This window comes from Artemia franciscana, chromosome 2 (assembly GCF_032884065.1).
Source record: "Artemia franciscana chromosome 2, ASM3288406v1, whole genome shotgun sequence".
Taxonomy (NCBI): domain Eukaryota; kingdom Metazoa; phylum Arthropoda; class Branchiopoda; order Anostraca; family Artemiidae; genus Artemia; species Artemia franciscana.
Window position 1 is genome coordinate 19852433 of NC_088864.1, and position 12680 is coordinate 19865112.

General features: G+C 37.6%; 1 protein-coding gene across 3 annotated transcripts in view; it reads right to left on the reverse strand.

Annotated features, from left to right (window-relative positions):
- Window positions 1-477: 477 nt before the first annotated feature.
- Window positions 478-12680, reverse strand: part of LOC136038398 (histone deacetylase complex subunit SAP30L-like) — a 31183-nt gene continuing 18980 nt past the window's right edge. For all 3 annotated transcript variants that reach the window (XM_065721472.1, XM_065721485.1, XM_065721478.1), the window contains exon 5: window positions 478-726. In XM_065721472.1, coding sequence (XP_065577544.1) covers window positions 589-726 — 138 coding nt within the window. In that variant the 3' untranslated portion in view covers window positions 478-588. The remainder of the gene's footprint in view (window positions 727-12680) is intronic.

Below are 12680 nucleotides of genomic sequence, written 5' to 3' on the forward strand. Positions count from 1 at the left end.
GGAAGATGAAATACACTGTTTTTGCTTGCTTTTGTTTATTTGCTTGTTTTGCTTTTGCTTATGTGATTCACTTATAGGTAGTGGGTCTCGATTAAATGATTATTTTTAAACCAGAAATCTGATGAGGGAATATGTAACTGGGCAAAGGGGACAGAGGATGTTTTCAAAATCCAAGGGTAGCTATTTTGATGTTTTCTTCAATTTTTCAATGAAAATGCCATAAAAGGCATTGGAATGGCATGACAAGTCCTAGTCCCCAGGCAACTTCCCATGACAATACTAATAAATATCCATTACTTATTGTAATTCCCATTTTTACTCAGTTTTATAATGCCAACTAGACTAATTACTGATTTAAATGACTCACTAAGAAAAAACTTTAGCAAACTAGTACTCAAAAGCAGCAAAGTAAACACTGCTCTAAGTTAACCTTAGAAACAACCTAAAGCCTTTTTTTTGTAATAGAAGACAAAACAGGACGGAAACAATGCTCTTATATATAGAAAAAGATATCGACAAAAACGAACAAAGGAGATAACCACTTTCGTAAGAAATAAAAAAGAAAAAGAAAAAATCGTTTCTCTTTCATCACCGTACTTCACTTGAACTATCATTTGCTGCTGGTTTCTGATCCATTTTACTTCGTCGAGTTTTAACCATATACACAAAGTATGTCAGGGCGTCTTTTTCTACAACAGGAATAGTAGAAAAATGTCGTTGGAGAGTCTAAAAAACAACAATACTGCTTTTAATTAAATTTAATGGAAATTAAAAATTTAAGAGTACTGGATACAATGCAATTCAGTAGTTAAATAAAATTTTGACAAAAAGAGTAGCCTTATGAATGTCAAAAGAGACCATTAGTTTTGTTAAGATTCCCCTAGAATATTTGAGTTTGTAACCTTCATTATTGCCTTCTTCACAGATGTGAAGGTTTCAAGTTCAAATTTGGTTATTTACAATATATCCACCAAGACAAAAAACACCAACTTACACAATTTCCCTTTGTAGGATTCGTGGCCTGATAAAGGCCAAATTAAAAATTTGGTATGCAGGGCATGTACTTAATGACCATTACCAACAGAAGGTAAAATAGGAAATGAAATTTTCAAAATCATATACTTGAACTTTGTATGACCACCATACATTTGAAGTTCCGTTTACTTTCAAGTAGAACCAAAAAAAAAAAAAAAAACTGTTTTTAGTTACCCTTGGCCCAGAGAACGATCCCTGAAAATTCCAAGCTGATTCGAAAATCATCTTCGCCTAGCTTAACCTCCTTTTTTTTTTTAGAAGATCCGGGGCCCTTTAAACACCTTTTACCTCCAAACAAAATGTATGAATTGATGCTAGAACAAAAAGAAAGACATTTTTATACTGTTAATTTTATGCTCATTTTCATAGCTTTGTCTGCCTTTTTAACAATTATTAAAATTGCGCAGCTTTCGAGCTCTTAAAATAGATTGCTGGGGAAAGTGCTTGGTAAACTATTTACTGCCTGCAAGCAGTCTCAAAGCTAAATCACATTATATCCGCTTAAGGCGCTTTAATAATCATTTCGCGAGCCACATCATCGGCTGACCGTCTCAAAGTTAAAGGGCCCATTTGCAAATTTACACAGTACCCCAGAGAATTCCAAAGCTGCCAAATAACTCAAATAATATTCGCTTAAAAACTTTGCCAAAAATTGATAGGAAATCTTGAATGTGTCAACAGTTGGAAAAGGCTGGTTTAAAACAAAACTAACAAAAATGTTTTACTAAGTTAAGCAAGCGTTGTCTATTCCATGTACATACAGCATAAATAATACGTCTCATAAGACAGTAAGGTTTTCAGTAAAAGCGGATAGGACCACAGGGAGCTCTCAAGCTGTCAAATTGCCCAAATGATATTTTCTTTGAGATGATTTTTTACATTTCCCTAGCCCTAGGTTATATCAAAACATTTTTAAGGACTGCCCTTTGCTGACCTTTAAGAAGAAAATTCTGCTCCATTTAATAAAAAGATAAATGGTTTGTATAAGATTTCCTGGAAAGTAGTCGTTGCCTTTTAGTTTTTTATCGTTTATTCGGGTCTCTTATCCAGGCTTTAATAATTATAGCCCAACCAATTCTAAATGACTTGACCACACAAACTAAGAGAGTTCATAATAAACAAGATAGGGCGATCCTGTACGATGCCACATCGTCTCAACATGAGACGATATACTTGGAACTCGCCTGATGGTGTAACAAGAAATGAAATAGACCATATTTTAATTGCCAAGCACAGGCGACATTGTTTAGAGGATGTTAGGACCTTTCGAGGTGCCGACTGCTATTCCGACCATCAACTTGTTGTTGCTAAGTTTAAGCTGAAACTGAAAACTGTCATAAAGCCCCAGCGGTCAGTAAAAAGGTTTAATGTAAGAAAGCTGCAGGACCCTTATGTATTACAAAAGTATACATCTACTTTGTCAAATAAATTTTCCATGCTAAGGGACGAGTTGTCAATTGATAATCAATGGGGAAAGATCGTCGAGTCCCTGAAAGAAGTGGCACAAGAAGTTGTGGGATATAGCAGGAAGAAGAAAGAGCAGTGGATATCTGAAAGTACCTGGGATATCATTGATCAAAGGGCAGAAGCCAAAATTCTCGTAGATAGACATGAGCATAATAGGACATGCACTAGAGAATATCTTGATGATTTAAAAGCGCAGTATAAGCGTCTCAATAAACAAGTCAAAACACGGACAAGGAATGATAAGAGGGTGTTCCTCGAAACTATGGCTGATCAGGCTGAAGTAGCCGCCAGGCGAGGAGATAGTCGTACTGTGTACGCTATAACGAAGGAGCTTGCGGGTATTTCGAAGGCTTCTTCAACTCAAGTTGAAAACAAAGAAGGCATCTTATTAACCCAGACGGATGACATAAACCGACGTTGGATGGAACATTTCACCGAGGTATTAAATCAGGTGCCTCCCACGACCTTTTTAAATATCCCTGAAGAAACACTGTTTGATCTTGGAATATATTCCGGACCTCTCTTGCTGAGTGAAGTAAAAGATGCTCTAATGACTTTGAAAAACGGAAAGGCAGCCGGTAACGATGGCATACCCCCAGAACTGTTGAAATGTGGTAGAAACGCCCTAGCAGTGCCCATGTTTGAACTTTTGTCACGTATTTGGGAAGATGAAAAAGTCCCGAGTGAATGGTCAAAGGCAGTAATTATAAAACTCTTCAAAAAAGGACAAAAGACTAAATGTGACAATTGGAGAGGCATCGCTTTACAAACAGTAGGCAGCAAGGTTTTGTGCCAAATTATTCTCAATAGAATTCAAAGTAAAGTGGAGAAAGTTCTGAGAGATGAACAACATGGATTCCGCCAAAACAGATCGTGTTGTGACCTAATATTTAGCCTGAGAATCCTGCTCGAAGAATCTAACGAATGGCAGGTTCAATTACTCGTAGTATTTATTGACTTTCTCAAGGCCTTCGACTCGATACACCGCGAGACCATGTGGAAAATCTTAATACATTACGGGATCCCGATTAAAATTGTAAATATAATTAAAGCGCTTTACCTCGATATTAAGTGTGCAGTACAAACCGAGGGTGGCCTAACGGACAGGTTTACCGTTCAGTCGGGTGTAAGGCAGGGCTGCATTCTATCGCCACTGTTATTTGCCATAGTCATAGATTTTGTGCTTCGTGGATGTAGCTTCAGTGAGGGTCTACAATTAAACCCACTAAGAACCCTCCATGATGGTGTTTTTGCGGACGATATTGCACTCTTCGCTCACGAATCAGAAGATATACAACACAATATAAATGAACTTGAGCGTGTGGCAAATGCTGTTGGACTCTCCATAAACGCTAACAAGACTAAATCAATGTCAAATGCAGTCATTCCTGACTTAGCTGAGGGACTTTTGGTCAACAATGAGGAAATTGAAGTAGTGAGAGAGTTCAAATATCTAGGCAGCATTCTTACGCAAGATGCCAATCCTGAAAGAGAAATTTTGTGCCGAATAGCATTGGCTGGCTCTGCCTTCAATTGTCTCAGAAATGTTTGGAGAAATAGTAAATATTCCCAGACGCTAAAATTCAGAATTTATAATAGCAATGTCCTCTCCGTCCTTACATATGGTTGTGAAACTTGGAGCATCACTGCGCAACTAGGAAAACGACTATGGGCATTCGATAATAACTGCTTAAGATATATTTTGAATATACATTGGACTGAGAGAATAAGAAATGATGAGATTTATACCATAACAAATCATACCCCCATCCTTGATACCATTAGAAAGCGACGATGGATGTATTGGGGGCACATGGTGCGAATGGGTGATGGAAGGCTACCTCATGACATATGGTGTTGGATACCCCCCGGCCTCCGCAAGTCAGGGAGACCCAAAATGACAGTTGGCAGGATGTTAGAGAAGGAGGCGAAGCTGGCGAGGTCTTCGATGGAGGAGCTTTGGTCGAAGGCTCAGGACAGGTCGTCGTGGCGAACCACTGTTGCTGCCTTATGCGCCCTCAGGCGTCGGAGGACCTAAGTCTAAGTCTCAACATGAGAAATATTAAGAACCAAACTACAGAAGTCTTACATGACTTTACAAATGTCGCCATTAACCATTTTTTTTCTCTTCACGCTACCTGGGACATCTTTTTAGCAACTCGGATCCATATCAGCACACAGGGGCAACAAATATTTTCTACTTTGAAAGAGTACTGAACCGTTTTGGTCTGTATAAAGCACGTAAGTTTAAAACGAATATTTAAATAAAGGATTTCTGTTTAATACTAGTCCTACAAAGTCGCATTGACGAAGCTGTGCTACCTACGAAAATTAATTAGTTTCAGAAAATGAGCATTCAGATAGATTTTGAACTTTATTGGCATTTTATTTTTTAAGTACTCCTTTTTACTATATTTTGCCACAGACAGACACTTTAGATTGGCTTTTTGTCCCGTTTGTTCTCTACCTATATATATTCTTTTTTGTTTACATAAGTATTGTAATATCCCTGTATTTTTTTCTGTGTTTTAGGTCTAGGGCTGTAAGTTTCAAGTTTTTTTTTAAAGGGATTATATCATATACTGTTGTGAAATGTTGAGAACCCGTACAAACAACCTTGCACAAGAAAAGTCAAGTCTAAAGAAATCAACATTAAAAGTATAGCCAAAAAAGCAACATAGTAAACATAAAAAGTGTACCAGCTCTGTAACTGTACAAAAAGTATACTTTGTACCAGCAAATAAATTTCGAACCTGGTAGAAGACAGAAAGGTATAATATGAACAGACGGCAATTAAGAATAAATTAGTGTTAATTTTTTTCAAACTAAATTATCAGTATTTTAATGTTCCACGTTGGCAGTTCCACTGTGACTTTAAAATCAATAAAAAACACACATTATTTATTTTTCTTTATCGATAAGTATCACTAGGGTGGGCCTTGGGCATGAGTTCGGTTACGAGATATTAAAGTGGTTCGAACTAAAAATTATAAATTACCTGGGCTAATGTGTCAAAGTTGCTGTCAAACTGAGGTATTTAGTGAAACAAAATAACAAGTCTAATATGTCGAACTCTTCATTTATACGAATTTGTCTACTCGTAGTGTGGAGTATGATTTCTGAGAATGTACATGATAAAACTGGCAGTCCAATATAAACATGACCTGCTTATTCTTCTATTATTTGATTTTAGTAGTGGGCTTGACACCCCCCCCCCTTTACTGCACATAAACTATTTTTTGGCGCGTTTTGTACAAATCTTTTTGTAACCGCCCCCCCCCCCAACCCGCACCCCAGAACAAAACCCTGGATATGCCTTTGGTAAGATAGGAAATTTGCTATGGTTGGGATATTGTTGGGACTCTTTTGAATATTAAAGCTGTAGCCTCAGGTATATAACAAACGGAAGTGGGGTCAGCCTTAGGTTATCTCCATATAGATAATTTTATAGATGAAACGTACTAATAACGTTGATATATCTCCATATGGATAATTTTATAGATGAAACGTAATAAAAACATTGTTATATCTCTATATAGATAATTTTGCAGATGAAACATACTAAAAACGTTGTTATAGCTCCAAATAGATACTTTTGTAGACGAAACATACTAAAAACGTTGTTATATCTCCACATAGATAATTTTGTGGATGAGATATGCTAAAAACGTAGTTAACCATGTGGTAGCACAATACAATTGACTTCTGCTTGGTAAAATAGGCCCCAAAGTTTGATCCCGTAGTGTTTCTTTCACGGATTTCGCAGTGTTTATTTCCCTTTTTACTGTGGTGTTAGTTTTTATTTGCTAAAGATGTGAAATACTGGGTTTCCGGTACAATCATAAATAAAGTATCTATGTATGTATCTAATGCAGTATTGGTACAGTCAAATTAATGTAAAGTTTCGCTGATTAGTTTAAAGCTTAAAGAAACTAGTCTCGCGTTGGCGATCGATCAGTGTGGTCATTCATTTCACTGGATACGGTCCGTTATTTAGACGCAAGGCTACCACTGAGTGAGAGATAGCCAATTTTCTTGCCATAAGTTAATGATTTGTGAGATTAGTTATTAGAATAATATTTGATTACGTATTATTTGTATTATTAAGTAATAATTAGGTTATAAAAAAGTTTTTATTATTATTATTTACTTGTTTTTCTTGTAGTTTAATTTTTAGGATGGAGAAAGCGACGGTATGTTTCAGTTTTCGTTGCATGCCGGGAGATCTTGCACAGAAAGTTACGGAACCAGATATTCACCAGTGGTTGAAGAGCGTTGGGCTAAATAATGGAAAGATGAGAGCAATTGATTCAGACGATTTAAGAAGATACGGAGTAGTAAGAGTTACTTTAGCATGCCCAGTAATCGCGGACGAGTTGTGCGTTAGATGGAAAGATAGTGATATAAAATTATCTTTCAACGGTGAAATGTTTCCAATAACCTTTGGTAGAATGGGAAAGCGACCCATCGTGGTCTCATTGAGGAAGGTCCCAGGAGAGGCTATGGACCCTGAATTAGCAGGATTGCTTAGTAATTTTGGAGAAGTCCTCAATGTGCGAAGAAAAAAATACGAAGGCGACGAATTTATTGAGGTCTATAGCGGAAGAGCCACAGCGCTAATGCACATATCCACAGATATTTCACCCGCTATTGTATGGAACGATGAAATTTTTTTTTGTTTACTATGAAAACCAACCCAAACAGTGTTTTATATGCCACGAGTCGAGCCATGAAGCGATCTCGTGCCCGAAAAGGAAGAAACCTAGGACTAACTCGATTGTCTGGAGCCCCCACACAGCAAATAGTACTCCACAGGTTGAGCATACAGTTTCATCTTTTTTTGGGGACCCCGGAATCACATTTCCTCCACTTCCTCCTCAAATTAGCTCGGTTCCGGGAATCGCTGCTATAGCTACATCCAGAAACCAACCTAATAAAACAATAAAAGATTTGGGATCATCGGAAGCTGTTGATCTGGTTATTGAGGCTTTGGAGAAAGAAAGTACACGAAAAGACAAACCACAGAAACCAAAGAAAAAAGAAACAGAAGAGCAATCGGGGAGTCAAAAGAATCCTTCGCAAGAAGGTAGGCCCAAACGGGGAGTCCCAAAACCAGTTTTGAAATCGAGTCAATATGAAGTCAGTGAACTCGGGGCGCCGCTGTCCTCAGCCAAAGAAAAAGTTAATCCTACGCCCACCCCTAAATGAGAAAGATGTAATGCGTCCGAATACGAGGAGGGGAGACCAGATTCAAATAAAAAGGATAGAAACGAAAAGAATAAGCTTCCAAATTAAGATGATTCGAAGGATTGGAACACTGAATTTAAATGGTGCAAAACAAGAAAAAAGACAAAAACTGCTGCTAAAGTTTTTGAACGATGAGTAAATTAATTTTTTTGAAAGAGCTAGGAGAACTATTTGTTAAAGTTTGTAACCAGTTTATAAATGAAGGTTACCCATCTGATGGTGTGGCGGTAATAACATTGATTTATAAAGGGGGAGATCGGGCCGAGTCAAAAATTGGCGATCGATAACAAATTTGTGTTCGGATTATCGGATATGTTCAAAAGCTATGATGCAAAGGTTGAATAAGTTTTTAAGTAGAGTTATTGGAGCCTACCAACATGGTGGTATAAAAGGGAAAAAGACCCAACATATACTCAGTGTTCTTAAGGAGCTGGTAATGCGAGGAGATCGAGAACTTAGGAGACTTATACTTCAAATGGATCTATTGGCTATTATGAGTATTGACGTAGTAAAGGCTTATGACTCGGTGGTTAGAGCAATTTTGTGGGTATTAATGGAAAGGAAATATGGGATGTCTAGACAAGTAGTGAAAAGATTCGAAAATATTTATAAAGACCCCAAAATCATAGTCAAGGTCAGAGGAGAGTTAACGAAAGAAATAGAAATGGAAAAAGCCCTTCGTCAAGGAGACCCCCTATCACCTTGCCCGTTTGAGACTTATATGAACCCCCCTTTTAAGTATGTTGAAAGTAAGATACAAGGCCTACCCCTAACTAATGGCACGAATCTAAAGGCTTTGGCATTTATGGATGATGGAAATTTTGTTGTGGGAAAGCTGGAGGACCTTAAGCAGGTATCATTAGGCCTGTGATGTTATGAGATTAGTTTCCATGCTAAAATCCATCCGGAGAAGAGTAAAATAGTGAGTTTAAAGGGGGAAAGTTCTCAGGTTGAATGCCATAGTTGGATAAACCTAACAGATCAAGCTAAGATACTTGGAGTTAGTTGGGGAAGGGAGACAAAGAGTGCGAAAGTATGGAAAGAAGTGATGAATATAATGGAGGGCACGCTCCATGCGAAGAGGTTACTGTGGTAACCTCTTCGAAAGAGTCCAGTATGGAAATACGTATTGTTTACCAATTATGTTTTATTATGCACCGGTATTTGAGTTACAGGAAGATATACCGAAACGGATTGAAAGAGAAGTTTGAAGATTTATTTGGAAGGGAAAATTTGAAAAACTAGCTACGAAGATGAGGACAGTAAGGAATGAGCTAGGGGGTTTGGAAGTTATAGACTATGGCAAGGTTTGTAAATCCCTAAAGAACTCCTAAAGAGTTCCGAAAAGAACTCTCAAATGCGTTACCCAGTGAATTCAGAGATGTTGTGGAGGATTTAAATGAATCTAAAGGAAGTGGAATCTCCGACAGTTCGATGAAGGCTGTCAAAGTTGCTGTCAAACTGAGGTATTTAGTGAAACAAAATAACAAGTCTCAAGTCTAATATGTCGAACTCTTCATTTATACGAACTTGTCTACTCGTAGTGTGGAGTATGATTTCTGAGAATGTACATAATAAAACTGGCAGTCCAATATAAACATGACCTGCTTATTCTTCTATTATTTGATTTTAGTAGTGGGCTTGACAACCCCCCCCCCCCCCTTTACTGCATATAAACTATTTTTTGGCGCGTTTTGTACAGATCTTTTTGTAAACCCCCCCCCCCCCAACCCCAACCCGCACCCCAGAACAAAACCCTGGATATGCCTTTGGTAAGATATGAAATTTGCTATGGTTGGGATGTTGTTGGGACTCTTTTGAATATTAAAGCTGTAGCCTCAGGTATATAACAAACGGAAGTGGGGTCAGCCTTAGGTTATCTCATATAGATAATTTTATAGATGAAACGTACTTATAACGTTGATGTATCTCCATATGGATAATTTTATAGATGAAACGTAATAAAAACATTGTTATATCTCTATATACATAATTTCGCAGATGAAACGTACTAAAAACGTTGTTATAGCTCCAAATAGATACTTTTGTAGACGAAACATACTAAAAACGTTGTTATATCTCCACATAGATAATTTTGTGGATGAGATATGCTAAAAACGTAGTTAACCATGTGGTAGCACAATACAATTGACTTCTGCTTGGTAAAATAGGCCCCAAAGTTTGATCCCGTAGTGTTTCTTTCACGGATTTCGCAGTGTTTATTTCCCTTTTTACTGTGGTGTTAGTTTTTATTTGCTAAAGATGTGAAATACTGGGTTTCCGGTACAATCATAAATAAAGTATCTATGTATGTATCTAATGCAGTATTGGTACAGTCAAATTAATGCAAAGTTTCGCTGATTAGTTTAAAGCTTAAAGAAACTAGTCTCGCGTTGGCGATCGATCAGTGTGGTCATTCATTTCACTGGATACGGTCCGTTATTTAGACGCAAGGCTACCACTGAGTGAGAGATAGCCAATTTTCTTGCCATAAGTTAATGATTTGTGAGATTAGTTATTAGAATAATATTTGATTACGTATTATTTGTATTATTAAGTAATAATTAGGTTATAAAAAAGTTTTTATTATTATTATTTACTTGTTTTCTTGTAGTTTAATTTTTAGGATGGAGAAAGCGGCGGTATGTTTCAGTTTTCGTTGCATGCCGGAAGATCTTGCACAGAAAGTTACGGAACCAGATATTCGCCGGTGGTTGAAGAGCGTTGGGCTAAATAATGGAAACACGAGAGCAATTGATTCAGAAGATTTAAGAAGATACGGAATAGTAAGAGTTACTTTAGCAAGCCCAGTAATCGCGGACGAGTTGTACGTTAGATGGAAAGATAGTAATCTAAAATTATCTTTCAACATTGAAATGTTTCCAATAATCTTTGATAGAATGGGAAAGCAACCCATCGTGGTCTCATTGAGGAAGGTCCCAGGAGAGGCTACGGACCCTGAATTAGCGGGATTGCTTAGTAGAAGTCCTCAATGTGCGAAGAAAAAAATACGAAGGCGACGAATTTATTGAGGTCTATAGCGGAAGAGCCACACCGCTAATGCACATATCCACTGATATTTTACCCGCTATTGTATGGAACGATGAAATTTTTTTGTTTACTATGAAAACCAACCCAAACAGTTTTTTATATGCCACGAGTCGAGCCATGAAGCGATCTTGTGCCCGAAAAGGAAGAAACCTAGGACTAACTCGATTGTCTGGAGCCCCCACACAGCAAATAGTACTCCACAGGTTGAGCATACAGTTTCATCTTTTTTTGGGGACCCCGGAATCACATTTCCTCCACTTCCTCCTCAAATTAGCTCGGTTCCGGGAATCGCCGCTATAGCCAGAAACCAACCTAATAGAACAATAAAAGATTTGGCATCATCGGAAGCTGTTGATCTGGTTATTGAGGCTTTGGAGAAAGAAAGTACACGAAAAGACAAACCACAGAAACCAAAGAAAAAAGAAACAGAAGAGCAATCGGGGAGTCAAAAGAATCCTTCGCAAGAAGGTAGACCCAAAACCAGTTTTGAAATCGAGTATATAAGAAGTCAGTGAACTCGTGGCGCCGCTGTCCTCAGCCAAAGAAAAAGTTAATCCTACGCCCACCCCTAAATAAGAAAGAAGTAATGCGTCCGAGTACGAGGAGGGGAGACCAGATTTAAATAAAAAGGATAGAAACGAAAAGAATAAACTTCCAAATTAAGATGATTCGAAGGATTGGAACACTGAATTTAAATGGTGCAAAACAAGAGAAAAGACAAAAACTGCTGCTAAAGTTTTTGAACGATGAGAAAATTGATATACTATGTGTCCAAGAGTTAGACACAAACAATTTTAGAGGACTTGAGGAAGAAGGATATGAGCCCTTGTCCGGGGGCATCTCTCCTGACGTGGCCTTTATTGTGCGAGGCTCAGCTGGGGTTGATAAAAGATCATATATGTACGAGGAAAATACTGCAATTTGTTTTTTAACATAGAAAGGGATAAAGATTGTAAACACTTACTTACCGTTAGGTACAAACAATGCTAAACAGAAAGATTAAACGGTGAGAAATGAGCTGGTGAGACATATGGAGGATGAGGATACGGTTCTACTTGGTGATTCCAACTGCATGGAGTATTTAAGTGATGTTTATACTCAGAGTAAAAGTAGTCAAAAGCAAAAAGTGAGCGAGAACGTACTGAGCTTATACGAGCATTCCAGATGAAAGATATATGGGCTGAGAAAAATACAGCCCAGGGATTCACCAGGATAGATAAAAGATGGGCTAGCAGAATCAACAGAATTCATGTAAGTGAAAACCTAGCCGAGAAAGTGAAAAGAGTTGAGAATATTTGTGTAGCTTTTTCGGACTATCTAGCTATAGTTATAGATTTGGGAGATCCAAGAAGGGACATTGTGGAAAAAAAGAAAGATAGAAGGTTTGTGGAGAATGGATCCAAAATTTATGAAGAAAAAAGAAATAAGGGAAGCGGTTAGAGAAAAAATAAGAGAAGTTAAAGACGTGGTACAATTTTGGAAAAATTTCAAGCGATATATAGCTGAAGAAATAAAATGGATAGAAAGGGACCATCGGAGGAAAGCATATTGCCATAAAAGGCATCTATATAGTGCTAAATAACTTGAGAGAAGAGATAAATAGTGGTAGTCCCTCTTTTTTTTAATATGAAGAGGTGAAAAGTGAAATAAAATATACTGAGGAAGAAGAATGCGAGTTTTGGAATCCAGCCAAATCAATTTAGCATCAAAGCTGAGAGCTAAAAGAGGCAGACAAGAGAACTGCATACAAAAAATTAAAATGACGAATGGACAGACTATCCAGAATGCCGAGGTTAAACTACATAAGTAACGACATTTTATACTAGTGCTTTTAAACTTCAGGATAAAGATAGTGGGAATCTCAGTTTCCTAGATGAATT